Source organism: Cnephaeus nilssonii (assembly GCF_951640355.1).
Source record: "Cnephaeus nilssonii genome assembly, chromosome: 6".
Classification (NCBI taxonomy): domain Eukaryota; kingdom Metazoa; phylum Chordata; class Mammalia; order Chiroptera; family Vespertilionidae; genus Cnephaeus; species Cnephaeus nilssonii.
Window position 1 is genome coordinate 93,093,123 of NC_137077.1, and position 17,624 is coordinate 93,110,746.

The window sequence follows — 17,624 nt, forward strand, 5'->3', positions numbered from 1 at the left end:
AGATCATGCCACTCAGAGCCAGAGGCTAGGCCAGCCTTCCCTCGGCCTGTGCCCAAGTGTGGAAAGAACGGAAATCATGCCCTGGGAGTGAAGGAATGCTGGGGGAGGAGCAGAAGGATGGCGGGGCTACCATCACTGATCGCCTGGCCGCCTCTGCTCACCTCCGCACTGGCTTTACTCACTTGGCTGGAATAAACACAGCTACACCAATCAGACTCAAGATGAGCCCACACTCCTCCATGACACTGGGAGCCATGATGGACACTGGGACCATATACCCAGTTACTCAAGTCCACAAGCACAGCTACTCTGTAAGCAGGCTTATGTTCTGCATGCAGACATCACTGGGCAACTTTGTTCTCTTTTTCTAACTTTTGGTTAGTGAAATGGAGTACATGCTGGTCTTGTTTTTAATCTGCCATATATAGAAGCCATAACCACATCCCTGTCTGTTCTCAGCCAGCACAGAAAACCAATCAAAACAAGGAAGAAGCACAAACCACCAACTGGACTGCTCCGGCAAGGCCCAGGCTGCCTTCAAGCTGTCAGCTACAGTTCTCATGCACTCAGTGAGTTATTGGCATTGATTTAAGGCAAAAACAGAGGCAAGACTCTTTAAAGCATATATTGTACCAATGTGCGCAGTCAGCTAAAGTTCTTTCAGTGAAGTATTTTTTCTTACTTCTTTTTAAGAACATGGATTGCAATTTACAATTCCCTAGTGTGAGGAGAGTACCACATTTCTTTCACATTTAAATAGAAACTAGTATAAATGACAATACTCACAAAAATATTGCGGAAACCATGGAATAAATGAATAATGGGCAATGTCATTTTTGAAAACAGTATTTCTCAAAAATCAATCCACAGCCATAAACCTTACCCACCCCAGATTAGCAAGGCACATTTTTACAGAATCCGACAGTAAACACTTGTACAAAGAAATTCCATGTAACAGAAGCAAAAACCAGCACAATAAAAACCAGATCCATTCTTGAATCTTATTATTCTCTATATCCTTCTAACTGCTCTGCCATAAACAAAATCAATGTCTTTGCTTTACTATGTCTACAACTAAAACTATGCTCGGGACACTGAACTAGGACAAATGAGCTTTCACACACGCACGCATCTGACAAGAAGCAGCAAAGGCAGACAGCACTGCAACTCAGAAAGGAAAGAGTCAAATCAACAACAAAACAATTCTTTCTCTGCACACATACCCATGTGAAGGCTTTCCAAACTCCAAAATCTTGCTATTTCCCCTCTAGCTACCATCCTTCTTCTTGAAAAACAGCTTCACTCAGAGCAGGACTGGGGTATGACTGAGCATCCCAAGAAGCTCACAGGCTCTCGCTCCGGAACTGCAGAAATTGCTTATTCACAGCTTTGACGCTGGCTCCCTGTGAGCACGCCAGCCAGAGCCTGCTGAGCGCTCACCGCTCAGCAACTCCGAGGCTGGCGGCTCCAGACATCTCCGGATGCCAGGGAGGAAATTCTAAACTAAGGCAAACCTGCACATGCCAAACCCACACACTCTCACAGCGTATCAGGTGCAGTCAACAACCCTCCGTGAAGGTGGAAAGAATGCGTTTGCTGCTTTTCATTACAATTCCGAAGCCCCAGTTAGATTTTCAGAGAGCTTTTAAAAAGGTATCTGTTTACTGGAGAAAAATTGCAGGGAGGTTGCTAAGTTCAAAAACGGAGTTGGGATTGCACACTATGTATGGCATGACAAAAATCTGAGTTATGATAGTGCATTATGTTAACTGTTAATTTATGAAATCACTTTAAAAGAGGAATTTTGTTTAAAAATATATATGTGAATGTGTACCTTTTACTATGGGAAAATGATAGGTATATCATTTACTATATAAAGTATATATAGGGTAACCCCCAAAAATGTATGCACACACTTTGAATAATTACAAAGCAGTGTTTATTAAAATACATTTCATTTTCAAAACTGAGCTATCAGCTTTCAAAGTGTGTATACATTTTGGGGGGGACACCCTGTATGCTCTATAATGAAGAAATTGTTTTTGCTTTTTTTCCTAAAATAAGTTTTCTCCAGATAACATGGATTATTTATTTCCTTTACACTTTTTGGCATTTTCCAAGTTATCTACAATGAGCAAGTCTTTATGTTGTAAAACAATTGTTAACAAACTGTGTTTCCTTCAATTTGTTCTTAACAGGAACTTTGCGAACAATGAGATAATATATGCAAAGTAGTGATCACATGGTCATCCCTCGATAAATGTTGATTTAAAAAAAGATAGTGCCGATTAGGAAATGTATCTTTACTGTGATGGGCTGTGGAGTGAGTCAGACCAGCTAGGTTCAAAATCCACTCTACCAAACTACTTAAGGGAAAGTTTCCAAATCTCTAGGTAGTTGTTTCCAATCTGTAGACTGACCAATGGCCCTTATTGGGTTATTGAGAACATATTACAAAGTATTTAGGACAATATTGACACTTCATTAGGGATTATTAAATGTTACCAATCAAGCTGCTGCTATTCTGAAAAACCCATGGTCCATAATATGTGTAAATTTCCACAAAATTCACAGCGTGAACTCAGCAGGCAAAGCTATTATTAGTTATCATATCTATGTTGACAAGGTGCTATATTGTAAGCTTTTCTTACCATCAAATATTTGTGGCTATTTCTATTGACTGGGTGCATCCCACCCTTCAATCCAGCTGAGGGAGGTTTTCTGGGGAACTCAGGGCTTCAGCAATCTACAACAAATGTGTGCGCATGCACACAAATCATTCGCAAAACCAGATTGCCTTCAAATCTTTCCTTTGCAACTATTTTTTAAAAAGTACTTCAAAGAGCCAAATTTTTAAATGGTTAGTAGATCATTTGATAGGAGCATATCTATTCTCAATAAAGGTGGTACTTAATTAAAGTGTCTTAGGGCGCAGCTCCTCAGACTGTGGTCACAGATCAGCAGCACTGGCACGACCTGGGAGCTAGTTAGAAGTGAAGCTTCTCAAGCCACACCTGGGCCCCTGGAATCGAGGCTGCATTTTAATATGATCTAGGGCATGCAAATGCACCTTCAAGTTTGAGAAGTGTTGTTCTAGGAAAGTCAAGAAACTCTTTGCTCTGAGGCAACATCCTGAATGCTGCTAGACTTTTTCATCAAGTCAAAAGCTAATGAAGACAGTGGAATGAATGGGAAGAATTCAGGATGAAGAGGTGAAGTGCTGAACATTGAGATACAAAGCAGTGGAAAGTGGGAATTAATTGTGATGGGTATCCTTTCTAACAAATCTTAAATTCCAACAGGAGGCAAATAAAACCCACAGTGTTTTCTTTTGCTTGCTTTCTTCTCCTCCTCCTCCTCCTTTTTGGTTAAAATTGCAAGTTTTCACAAAGAAAAAAAATCCCTTTGCCACATTTCCTTAGTATCACCTCAATGGTTTGTTTGCTTATTTTCACTTTTCACTGGCAGCTGTTACAGCAGAACAGCTTTTGTCTCCCAAGGACTTTTTCTAAATCCAGAGATGGGGTCAGGGCACTAGAGTAAGATCCTTTGGATTTTAAGATCTTAAAAAGAAGGCATTCACTAAATAAACATACTTTACAGTACACCTAAAACAAAATAAAGATAAAAAGTGGAAAAGTAAATACACAAAAACTATAAAATGAGGCATCTTCTCAAAAGATGTTGACCCAACAACCCTTCTAAGATATTTCCAAAGAAGCTACAAAGGTTTGACTTTTAGCTTTTAAGTGATTAGAGCCAACAAAAATTCATAAGCATAGTTGAAGTCTTAAACCCCACCCCCTCCAACATATGCACTAATCTCTTCTCCTTGGATAAGATACCAACAGCTCTACTACCCAGATAGGACTGGGAAGTCACAATCATTGGTTATTGGCAACACTGAAAGAATTAAGCAAAGGCATCAATCCCAAAGGAGAGTGGAGAAATCCAAATTACAGATTAATATCAAATATCTAGAAATCAGACAAGATAAAAATTAAAAACAAATAGATGTTATGATCATTTTTACTCTGTAGATACAGAAATTATTCTATAGATATAGAAATTTTCAGCAAAGTGGCCCTGAAACTTATATATGTTTACATACATACATATGGAAAGAAATGCCCTAAAACTGTCAGAGAGTTAAGTTAGTAATGGTGCCTCAAACACAAACCACTGGACTTCTCTCTCCAGGACTGCTTCTTGAGATTGACTAGGTAGTCATTAAAATTCCATTTAGCTCCAAATTTCTGTTACTGTCTTATTTTAAGTACAATGTGGTATGGAATTTTTCATATGATCACTTTGCTACTTTATGTAGAAAGATCCCTAGCATTGGTTATCTGTTCATCAACCAAAGTTTCCCAGCTGCCAATGCTTCACACCAAAGCAGTAACCTCTCTGTGTGGTATAGAGGTGTCCTTAACCTATGAACAGCTTAGGAACTTTATGTCCCCACTAGGTTTCGTCACAGCCTCACTGCCAAGAGCTACAGGACAGGCACAGGATAGCAGGAATAATCCTACTCTTCGGCACAGCACTATTGTCAATTTTAGAAAATGGGCTTAAGGACAGATACCACATCAGCCAAGAACCAAGGTCCCCCTTACCCTTGGCTGGACTGAGCCCCAGTCCAAGTTCCCATATACGTCATGACTACCCAGAATCAAGAATTACATAGCAAGGGTTTTATGTACATTCATGTGCTGCCCCATGGCCAACAGGGGGCTGGAATGGGAGATTCTTTAACAGGACTTGGCCATAGTTATTCAGACCAAAGCTCCCTTGTTCATTAGCATAAATAATTCTGTCGCCCTCAAAAGAGCAATACCTTTTTTCCTGAATGGATTAAAGACAAGCATTATTAATTTATAGGTCACAATTATATTATTTTCCAGAAAAAATATAACAGACACTTAGCATAACATACAACATTTTCTAGCACACATTGATGTTCAACTGCACCCAGTTTCAGAATACTGCCTACTCATGTATGGGCAAGGCAGGCTCCACTTAGGTCTTTTTTTTTTTTTGATATATTTTTATTGATTTCAGAAGGGAGAGGGTGAGAGAATCATTGATTGGATGCCTCCTGCAAACCGCCCCCTTCCCACCACACACACACACACACACACACACACACACACACACTAGGGATTGAGCCACAACCTGGGCATGTGCCCTGACGGGGAATCGAACCATGACCTTCTGGTTCATAGGTGGATGCTCAACTACTGAGCCCACCAGCTGGGCAGGCTCCACTTATGCCTTACTGAAACCTCAGTCAGCAGCCAGGCGCCTTACCACAAAGGGGAAGGCCCAATCACAGAGCACACAGGAAATGGGCAGGGTTACAAGGACATGCTGTGTGAGGACCATGCAGTGTGCTCTTGAAGCCAGAGGATGAATGTGTGCCTCTCTTTGTATCTTCAAAGGTATTTCTTCCAACCCGGGGTTATGTGAACATGAACACAGAAAATAATGGAAAATTTGTTCTCACTGACTTCAGTGCACCCTACCGTCATTTTTACACCTTCTCCGTGCCCCAACCACCCTAAAAATGACGCCAGAAAGGACACTGTTCCTGGGCACTGACTAGAACTTTTAGATAAATTCAAAAGCAAATATAAAGTCATCTTTTAAAAGACAGGTGCCGCCATAATTACAGGACCACTGCTTTTCCTGCCCTCTGGGAGCACCCGTGGCTCTGTCGCCCTCAAGGCCTAGAATGCAGTTCACCTTTCCTGCATCCATTTGTCTTTGGGTCCTTAGGACTGAGCATGTTTCAAACATAACAAGAACAAAATGGGTATTAGATGAGTTTCACTTTTCTTTGTTTTAATAAAAGGCAATTGTTAAGGTGTGATCTTTGTAAAAATGAGATATAACTGACATAAACTTTAGTTTCAGGAAGGCATATTCTTTAAAACTGCCAAACAAGTATACTTTTTGCAGATAGGTGGAATAATTTTGTGGTTTGTGATAGAAAAGCACAGCACCTCAACGACAGTGAATGGAAACCAATCTGGGCTTTCGAGCCAGTCTGACCTGGTTGGGACGCCAGCTGTACTACCGTGACTTAAACCTTGCTTAGCAGAGAGAGGAAATTTACTGCACATTTTTAAGTCTTGGATTCCTCGTTTGTAAGACAAGTAAGATGTACAGAGTACGGGCACTTGGTGGTTGTTTGCCAGTTGTTTAGATCTCTTGCTCTCCTTCCTCTGACTTAAAATCCAATTTCTGGAATGTAGTATTAGATGCATAATATTTTGAAGACTCTAGTAGTTTAGAAAGATAAGAACAAATACAAGTTTTAGAACTGAGAATGTTTTAACTGTTAGAAGATAATAATGTCAAGACTTTGCTGGGAAATGCTCAATACTTTATTTGTAATACTTGTTTCTATATATGGAACCCTTCCTAATTTCTAAATTCCTGACTATGGGATTCACACTCGTCTCAACAACACAGTCAGAAGGAAGTGATTTTAATGTGCACAGTGTTTGCAGTTAGGAAAACATTTTTACCAAAGTACTTGCCTAAAGACAAGCAAACTGAATTATCTTGTTTTACAAATAAATATGGCCAATGACGCCACTGCTTCTTGGTATTAGAGTATAAAGGGAGATGGGAAAGGGAGAAGAGAAACTATTCAGTCAGACCCACGACATCCGAACCTGACAATCAAAGAGTTATGTCACCAATACTTCAACCAGCTTTCCCAAGGATTCTGTTACTATCACTCTCAACAGGGTGTAAATTCTGATTTCCTATTTTCTCTGATTCATTACTGAAAGAAAACGTTTGAAAATCAAATGCAGAGCCCTGGCTGGTGTTTATAATGGTTAGAGCATCATCAGCCCACACACCAAAGGGTTGCAGGTTCAATCCCCGGCCATGGTCGGGACACATGTAGGAGACAACCAATTGATGTGTCTCTCTCTGCTTCTCTCTCTCTCTTACTCCCTTTATCTTTCTACCTACCTCCCCCTCCTTTCCACTCTCTCTGGAAAAAATATCCTCAGGTGAAGATGAACAAAAAAAGAAAGAAAATCAAATGCAGAAAGAGATAATCCAAGCATAAGAGATCAGACAAGAAGGTTTTATGTTGTGTTTAAAATAATTTCAAAAACATTTTGGGTCAAGAGAATCAACAGAAAAGATTCAGTTGAAATTTTCCCCCTCTAATAACCTCAGTGTATGCATTTTAAATCTGTTTAACCTATATTGGGATAATAACAGAATAGTAACAGAATATTGTTCTATATACACTCCTGGTGCCCTATGGCTTTTTACTCATTAGATTAAGTGACTCACCTATGATTAAAATGGTTAGTGCGGTTAAATAAATAACTCAGTACTCTGGCTGTAAACATGGCCCACTGCTCACCACTGCCCTTGCTTCCTGTGTAATTAATGTTTCCCTTTAGTTCTTTGTAGTAATGGCAGCTAATATTTACTGCACGCTTACTGTGTACCAGGTCATTCTCACTTATCTGTGGGTGTATAACATAGTATCTCCTAGGACAAAAGAGAACATTGAGACTTTCAGGTTAAGTAACTTACCCAAAGTCACAGAGCTAGTCAGGAGAAGATTGGGATTTAATTGTGTGTTTTTTTTACCCAAAGGTCTGCTAATAACAGAATTAACTTTCTTAACAATAACTGGAATAGAACAATGCCAGAATCATTGTATGAGTCCCCTTTCTTGTCTAACTCATTAGGTCTAGCAATCAAGTATTCTTAACGTATTATTCTATTGATCATACTAAGGAAAAAACAGAAATATGTTCTGAACTGTTTTTAACTGAACTATCAATAAATTTGTTGTTTCCAACAAATTAGAAGTAGGATCAACAACAAAAAATACTAAGGCAAAGGAGAAAAACCCGGGGGTGGGAAGTTAGGGGGGAATGATTAACAGGGGAACTTATATGCATATATGCATAGCCCATGGACAAAGAGATAGAGTGGTGAAGGCTGGGAGGGGCGGGTGCAGGGTGGAGGGGGTCAATGGGGGGAAAAAATCAGCCATCCTTTTCTTGGGGTTGTGCTACTGTCCAATGAACATCTAGAGAGGACAGTACTGCTAACGCCTAAAAAAACCAAATCAAACAAAGGGGACATCTGTAATACGTCCAACAATAAAGATAAATTAAACAAAAAAGGGGGAAAAAAACCTTTCTTTGTTTTGACTAAGTAAAAGTGCAAGACTTTTCAAAAAATGTGCTCCAGTAATTTCTTATAATTCAATTTACTTAATTTTTAAAAATCAAAGTTGAAATGGCATAAACACTTACTAGGTTTAAATTCCCCCATTTCCTAAATGTTGGGATATTACATCATCAAGGAATAGAACTTTCTGATGTATACGTAACATTACTGCTTCTTTCAAATTTATTTAGTAAAGGCCCAGCTGGTGTAGCTCAGTGGTTGAGCATCAACCCATGAACCAAGAGGTCATGGTTTGATTCCAGGTCAGGGCACATGCCCGGGTTGTGGGCTTGATCCTCAGTAGGGGACATGCAGGAGACAGTTAATTCTCATCACTGATGTTTCTATCTCTCTCTCCCTCTCCCTTCCTCTTCCTAAAATCAATAAAGACATATTAAAAATATTTAGTAAAATTAACACACAATCATGTTGAGCTTTCAGATATAGTAAAATAAATACAAAATAAATATTTTTAATTTTCCAACCAAAAATATCATTTTTATTTAGTTCTAGATTTTATGGGAAATGTTCCGCTATAAAAGTCAGAAAACCAACACAGCTAAGCAAAATAGACATCTCTCTACTAAACCTACTGCCCCACTTCCCCCATGACCATGTAGCCACCCTCTCATTGCATGCTGGCTCTGCCCTCCTGGTGAACTGCAACGGCTTTGGTCGAGATCAGCACACTCCTGGCTGCTAAATCCAATGGTATTTTTCAAGCAGTAAGTATCTAACTTGACTGGTTACATTTGACATTATCAACCATTCTCTCTCTGAAGCCTGGCTTCCTCTGACATCTGGGACACTACTCACTTGGCCTGGCCATTCCTTCTCCATCTCTTTGTGGATTTCTTTTCCTTTAATGGTCCCCCAAAATTGTTGATCCTCTTCTCATCTTTTACATACACCCAGGATGGTACATTCCTTCCTAGAGCTTTAAGAACAACCATCTATTTGCTGATGTCTCTTTACCTCTAGTCTGGGTCTCCCTCCTCAAGTTAGACCCTTATGATTAAGGGTGTGGTGATAATACCTCCATCTAGCTGTCCCATCTAGATTTTATTTAATTTTTAAAAATCAAAGTTGAAATGGCATCAACACTTAGGATTAAATTCCCCTTACCTCCTAAATGTTGGGATATTACATCATCACTCCAATTTTACATGCTTGGAATGGGACTGAGTCCCCCTTTTGTGTTCTCCTCTCCTATGCTTCCTAAAACTCAGGTATCTGGGTAGCAGCACCCAAAATATCTAGACAATCAGCTCGACCTCCAAGTTTTCATTTCCCCAGTACTACTGTCACGTTCTTAGTTCGGGGCTCTCTCTCCTTGATTAAGCAACGGACTCCTCCTGTCTCCTGGAAATCTCACTCCATTTAAAACCCTCTGTGGTTCCTGGTTACCCCCAAGATAAAGTCCCCTTAGCGGGAGGCCCTGAATGGGCAGTCTCCTTCTTACCTCTCTCAGTGGGATCTCTAGTCCAGACTCACCTCTCAGCCTTTCAATCCTTCCCCTCATCTTCATCCTGCTTTAGCCACCTGCAGCAGAGGTGCAGACAGACTATCTACAACTCCTAAATCAGAAAAAACGACACATGCACTTGTGCCATTAACATCTTAACTTAAAAAATATAACGGTGCAATTAATTCATCTTTGCTTTCATACAGGACCGGAGCTCTTCGTGTATGATCATCTAACTGGAATTTTGCCTTCTCTCTTACACAGGCCACACCCAGAATGTGTCAAGCATGAGTTTCAGTTCTAGCTTCTTTAAAATATAGTACTAATCACAAACAGTGTAAAGCATTCTGAGTACAGATTCTTTGATTTTTCCAATTTTTGTAGCTCTTAATTCTCATCTAATTTGACAGAAAATACTTTTTTTAGCAATTCACTTTTATTGAATCTCTCCAAGTGTTCAATTTAATTGTCATAGACATGAGTCTCTTTTTAGTCTTATATTTACATTTAATTTGTTTATATAGCTAATAAGCTTCATAGTTATAATAAATACAACAGCCATAATCAGGTTTGGGGTCATGCCCTCACCACTGACTCTGGATAAGGATATAACTCCATCGATGAGAGCAGCAGCCAGTGAGTAGCCTACTGAAGCAGGCACTCGGCTGGCCGTGGCTTCAGTCTGCACATGGAGGATGTCTTTAATCTGATAAGCGTGTGGATGGGCTAAGACGGTTTCTGTTGGGCTATCCTACCTTCGGTTTCTCAAATGTGCTCTCCTTTCTATGGTTTTTGCCCTTTGCATACGCTCTTCCCTTCAGCCTGGAATGTACCCTCCCTACCAACAAATGGAATCTAACTCCTATTCATCCTTCAAGTCTCAACAGTGAGGTCCAGGAAGTCTTGGGATCCTGCAGATCTGATTTGCCTGCCCTCTGTATACACTTCACTCCTGCACTGTCATAATGGCTTTACATGTCTGTACACCAGACTGGAGATTCAAATGGGCACATGTATATATTATACAGCATCATATATATTTGTTACATGAATCAGCACAGATGAGGTATCGCCTAGACCAGTGGTTGGCAAACTCATTAGTCAACAGAGCCAAATATCAACAGTACAACAATTGAAATTTCTTTTGAGAGCCAAAAACCGACTTCTGCACCTGGGCCACGAAGTTTCAATCGCACTGTACGTGCGCGCCTGCACGTGGTATTTTGTGGAAGAGCCACACTCAAGGGGCCAAAGAGCCGCATGTGGCTCGCGAGCCGCAGTTTGCCGACCACTGGCCTAGACCAAAGGCACATTAAAGGAAGGTTTCAGAATCCTAGGAGCATTTCCCGAAATATCACTGTTTATGTCCTAATGTCCTATATCATCTCCCAGTGGTAGGAATGACTTCTTAATATGGTTGAATAAACTTGCTTTTAAAACCAACACTAGGTTCCTAAGTGGGGGAAAGTAAATAAACACATGCTTAGGAAATACTTTTCGTTTTTTAAAATATATTTTTTATTGATTTCAGAGAGGAAGGGAGAGGGAGAGAGAGAAACATCAATGATGAGAGAGAATCATTGATCTGCTGCCTCCTGCACGCCCTACACTGGGGATTGAGCCCACAACCCGGGCATGTGCCCTGACCGGAATCAAACCGTGACCTCCTGGTTCATAGGTAGCTGCTCAACCACTGATCCACACCAGCTGGATAGGAAATATTTTCCATTTATGAAAAAGTTCATTTCAATAGATAATCAAGTTGAAAGGGAAGTTGTAGACATGGAAAGAATGTCACTTCTGAGTGATATCTCCAAATTGCACTTTGAAATTACTGGGCTTTAAAGACTATCTTAGACACTTTTTCTCCCCCCACTTTAGACAAACCAACTTTAAATCTGTACCAGATTAAAGCAAGCAAGGTCTGTGGCCATCGTGGGGGTGGCGCTCTGGGGACAGCAGATGCTGTGGCTCAGTGTGCACAGCCACGTGGACTGAGGCCACCTCTCTCCAGCTGGAGGTTTCCCTAGGCTGGCCACGAGGGACACAGATGGCAGCTGCGCTTGCCTCGGTTTAAGGAGGGCCCTCCTACGATCCCACAAGAGGCTGCCCCACCCCGACATTTCTGCTGGGTATTTTCAGGTCACTGGTTCAGCAAGGAAACTCCCAGTGCTCCCACGGTTCATCTGGCCAATCACCTGCTAGGCAAACCTCCGAGGGGACGCTCCTAGGAGGAGAGGTCACAGATGGGGCTGACCAAGCTTTAAGACACTGGGCAGAAGCCAATGCCTACAGGCAAATTGCAGATGTTTATCAAAATTATAGCCAAACTGTAATGGCCAAATGGGTCCATTCCAAAAGCTGGTAACTGAGCAAACAAGGATATGCTCTAGCTTTCATCTCCTGGCCTGGATGGATACATACAGCAATGTTAACTATGGGGAAGCCATGAGTTTTTCAGTGGTGGACACTTACCAGCACCCTTTTCAGTTAAATGTTTCTCTAAAAAACAGTCCCCAATTTGTTCTTGTGGCAACGAAAACTTGCAGTAGGTTGGATTTCTTATCACTAAGTAATTTATTTTGGAAATGTCTAAGGTATCTTAGCTCTACTATGTCTCTTTCACTTTGTATTCTAAGTGGTAGACCCTGGTTAGATCAGTGACCAATTTGAGTGCAGTCTGTAATTTTTTTCACTTGTTTTCTTATTGACAGCAGAACCAGAACTTTTAAAACCTCAGAGTCAGTCTTCAAAATAGTTCCTCCCTCACCAATCATTGGCCAGCTCCCTATATGCTTTTCAGATAGACTGGCAAGCATATCCTTTGGGTCATTCTATCCTTTGTAGATAAGATGTGCCTTTAAGGACTGGATTTTTTTTTTTTTTTTGGTTGTTTCCTAATGAAAGATGTAGATTGAGAATCTTATAATCTCTTTGTTAGCACTTAAATAATTACATAATCCTGCTGAAAACCAAGTGATTCTGGCCCAGGTCACCAGAGGGCTAGACTGGCTTAATTTGATTCTCTTTCCTAGCTTGTAAAACGTGATTGCCAGTTATAAAAATACTCATGGGGATGTAAAGTACAGCATAGGGAATATAGTCAACAGTACTGTAATAACTATGTATGTTGTCAGGCGAGTACTAGACTTATTGGGGTGATCACCTCATAAGTTATATAGATGTCTAATCACTATGTTGTACACCTGAAACTAATTTGTATTGAATGTCAACTATAATTGAATAATTTAAAAAATTTAAAAAGTGACTATAGTCATAAGAAATTAAAAAGTAGAAAATTTAAAAACCAAGTCATGCAATAATTTGAGTAATTTAGAAATATTTTAAAAGCCATAAAGAATCTATTTATGTCAACTTGTCATGTTTGTATCTCCTCAAAAAAGCATTTTCTGTTTTTTATATTTAGTTATTATTGTTAAACCTAATCTTGCTGTTTTCTCTCCTCTGTTGCCTGGCATTATTATAAAAATACTCGAATATAGTACTTCATGGTTAACTAAAGGCCTTTAAAAATGTAACAAATGATCATTTTTAAATGATATACCTTACTCTACTGTCTTCAATGTCATGCTTTAGTCGTTTGCTTGTGACCCATAAAGATTACACTCAAGAAACTGATGAAACTGTTCTCCTTTCTGGGAGAAAATTCAGATGATCACTCAGTTTATATCACATTATGAACTGATACACCTGGTAAATTGGTAATATTCACATTTCTACATTTTGAGAAAAATATACTAGGTGTATCAGTTAATAATTCGGACTTTGTAATCAAAGAAAACACGATAATTTCAAGAGAAACATCCAAAAGTGCTTTATTCAAAGTAATGTCCATCGCTAGCTATACATTTCACCCCCCCCCTTTCAGGTAATTTGTGGATACCGTCCCAATAGAACTTTTGAGGCAAACCATTCAGAGACCCAATTTTCCACTTCTTCGTACGTTTTGAAGTGCTGCTTAGAAAGTGCGTGTGCCATCGATCAGAACAAATGGTAATCTGAAGGAGCAAGGTCTGGTGAATACAGCAGATGGGTTAATACTTCCCAGGCAAGATCTTTTAACGTGTCTTTAACTGGTTTTGAAGTGTGTGATGGTGCATTATCATGAGGCAAAATTACTTTGCCGTGTCTTCTGGCCCATTCTGGTAATTTTATGAGCAAAGTGTGGTTCAAATTGATTATTTGTTGTTGGTAGCGATCAGTATTAATGTTTTCACCTGGTTTTAGAAGCTCATAATACACCACACCTTCCTGATGCCACCAAATGCAGAGCATTGTCTTCTTTCCAAAGCGATTTGGCCTTGCAGTCGATGTTGATGGTTGACCTGGATCAACACATGATTTTGTGCATTTGGGATTCTCAAAATAAATCCACTTTTCATCACCAGTCACAATTCGATGCAAAAAAGATTTTCTTTTGTGCCGTTGAAGCAACATTTTACTGATGACTTTTTGGTTTTCCATTTGTCTTTCGTTCAGTTGATGTGGCACCCATTTTCCTTCCTTTAAAATCTTTCCCATTGCTTGTAAACGATCAGAAATTGTTTGCTGAGCAATGTTTAATCTTTCTGCAAGTTGTTTTTGAGTTTGACACGCATCTTCATCCAATAATGCTTGTAATTGTTGGTCTTCAAACTTTTTCGGTTGACCTGGACGTTCTCTGTCTTTCACATCGAAATCATCACTTTTAAAGCGTTTAAACCAGCGTTCACAAGTATCTTGAGATGGAGCATGTTCACCATAAGCTTCCTGAAGTATATGATAACTTTCAGCAGCACTGTTCTTCAAAATAAAGTAATGAATTAAAACTTCCTGCAAATGCTTTTTTTTTTTGGCATGAAATTCGACATTTTTAAGCGTAAAAATATCTATGATGTTAACACCTTCAGAAAATTTGACATATGAAGTTTTGAAGCTTGCTGTCGGTACAACAAAATAGCATACATATCAAATCGCATATATATCAACGTATGTGTAACTCCATCTATTGAAAAAAATCCGCATCATTAACTGGTACACCTAGTAGTTGTATACATTTTCTGATTTGGAGATTTTTCAGAGCACTTGACCAAGGAGGAGGAAACTTATTTTCATTATTTTTAAGTGCCTTTACTATGAAACATTTCAAACAAAAACAGAAACAGAGAAGTTATATAATGAACCTATAATTACCAATATTTTACCAACTTTTCCAACTATTTCCTAACTATTTTTTGGAGCATTTTAAAGCATATTTCACGTGTATAATTTCATACAAAAATATTTAGTATGCATCTATAACAAATAAAGACTTAAAATGTTACACTATCCCAACTAACAAAGTCAATAATTCCTTCACTGAGTACTGAGTTCATGTAAAAATTTCCCTACTTAGCCCTAGCCCAGTGGTCGGCAAACTCATTAGTCAACAGAGCCAAATATCAACAGTACAACGATTGAAATTTCTTTTGAGAGCCAAACTTTTTAAACTTAAACTTCTTCTAACGCCACTTCTTCAAAATAGACTCGCCCAGGCCATGGTATTTTGTTGAAGAGCCACACTCAAGGGGCCAAAGAGCCGCATGTGGCTCGCGAGCCACAGTTTGCCGACCACTGGTCTAGGTGATACCTCATCTGTGCTGATTCATGTAACAAATATATATGATGCTGCACAATATATACATGTGCCGGTTTGGCTCAGTGAATAGAGCATCGGCCTACGGACTGAAGGGTCCCAGGTTCGATTATGGTCAAGGGCACATACTTGGGTTGTGGGCTCGATCCCCAGTAGGGGGCGTGCAGTAGGCAGCCAATCAATGATTCTCTCTCATCATTGATGTTTCAATCTCTCTCTCCCTCTCCATTCCTCTCTGAAATCAATAAAAAAAATATATTTAAAAAAATTTCCCCACTTATCTCAAATGATCTTTTTACAGCTGATTTGTTATCAAAATCCAAATAAGATTTGGATTTACCAAACATAACTTAGATTAAATCACATTTGTCCATTTGGGTGGCATCTACTAGAGGTTTTGCATTCACCACATGGACTCATGAAGCACCACCACTCATTCCGGCATTTCAATGGGATGTAAACCTGGACCCACTCTAAGGCAGCCGACGGGCCAGCTCCCGGCATTTAGACAGGAAGAGTGTAGAGCCCGGGAGACAGAAAAGCTGGAGCTGGTCTACCGTGTACTCACCCTCCCCTGGCTTTACCTCCCCAATGATGGAAGTGGCAGCAATTTTTGTAAGCAACGCACTGCTCCTCTCTCTAGTGAAGGGAAGCCAGTGAGAGGTGCTTCTGTGCAATGAGGTCGAGGACCTCCGTGCGGGGGAGCATCTGTCACAGGAAAAGTGGACATAGTTTCAATAACTGGGCAGCAGAGCCAGCTCCTCCACTGGGATGGTCTGACCCATGTGACCTTGGCTGTGCTTAACTTATCACAGGGTACCTAGGAACAAAACTTACAAGTAACTTCACTAAGGTATTATTTGATTCTTGAGTAGGACATCTCTAAATCTGGTGAGGAGAAGTCTGACACAAACCACCATGGTAGAGAATCAAGGGCCCTCACGCAGCTCCCAGATCTAAGTCGGTTCCCAGACTTATGTCTCCTTGGGGTAGATATTGCACTATTCCAACTTTATTCTAGCCAGCCCTCCCCAAAGGTACCTTCCACCCTTTACCTGGTAACTGTCCCCCAGGAGAGGGAAATCCCACTAGTGAAATCTAAGCAATGCTCTTCCTGATGCTTTCTGACGGGAGGAGAGATGGCCCCACAAGGGATTTAGCTTGTGTGGATTCATGGCTTAGAGGAATTTGGAAAGAACAAAATGGAAATGGACTGGTCTGGGGAAGGAGTGTGATTAGATATATCAGAATACACTCAAAGCATGAGAAAATGTCCATGCGAATGCCCAATTGTGACCCATGTGAATCCTATTGCAAAAGAGGCTGTTGAATAATTGTGTGGACATTATGTCCCACTTTGTAAATGTCAATCCTTGTTCCTAGTCATTTTCATGCTCACTCAATGGGTTTAAAAAAATGGCCATAGTGGCAGAAATGGAGGCCAAGCCTGGGCTAACCACCACAGGGTGCCCCTCAGCCACGTTAATGATATGGTTCCTTGGAAGAACCAGACATGTACTTGTGGAAAGTTGATTACAATAGACTCTTTTCCTAACAGAGGAGTAGATGATTTGTCCTTACAGGGAACGGCCCTTATTCTAGATTTGGGTGTGTTTCCCTCACCTGTTAGACCCCTCCTGGAATCTTGCCAAGGCCTCACACACTATTATGGCATCTCACTGAACACTGCTTCTACCCGAGGACTCCCCAGTGAGAGGAGTGCCCACGAGTGTCACTAGCTTTCTCGTTTATGTCACCCAGAAGCATGGAATCATATCAAACTGAATAATGGTGTAATTAAACCTAAAAATCAATAAAAACACATTTTTAAAAAGGCATTGCAACAGAAGTGGAGAAAGAGTGGATGTTATGCAGAGGCCCAGACTCGGAGGTGTCTGCAGTAACTGATGAGCCTTTGGGTTGTCTCCCTCGAGAGAAGGAGGAAGTTTTTAATTATACAGGGAATAAGTGCATTGTGCTAGAATAATGCTCTTTTAAAAATGAACACTCTCTACCCTGCTTTATTTTTCTTTATAGTACTACCTGCTGTGTCATACAGTTGCTTAATTTATTACCCCCTCACTAGAATGTAAGTGATTTAAGGGGCTTTGTTTTGCTCACTACTCTCAGGTGGCACATGGTACACACTCAATAGTTACGAAGGAATGAACAAATGGAGAATCAGTCCAGAATCTGTTTCTATTTCTACCATCTGGATTTTCTTGGGGGAAATGACCTCCATTCCACTCCACTGCGTTCCACCTTAGTCGACAGGGACTCCATCCGCCTGCCTCCTACTATGAA

The 17,624-nt window shown here is 40.2% G+C and overlaps 1 protein-coding gene across 4 annotated transcripts in view; it reads right to left on the reverse strand.

Moving 5' to 3' along the window:
- Positions 1 to 17,624, reverse strand: part of SPATA13 (spermatogenesis associated 13) — a 366,978-nt gene that overhangs the window by 35,172 nt on the left and 314,182 nt on the right. Inside the window, exon 1 of one of the 4 annotated variants that reach the window (XM_079774094.1) lies at positions 1,224 to 1,999. The exons of the other annotated variants lie outside the window; for them this stretch is intronic. Within the exon in view, the coding sequence (XP_079630220.1) occupies positions 1,224 to 1,278 (55 nt within the window). The 5' untranslated portion in view covers positions 1,279 to 1,999. Of the gene's footprint in view, positions 1 to 1,223; positions 2,000 to 17,624 lie in introns of those variants that run through there. 4 annotated transcript variants of the gene reach the window in all.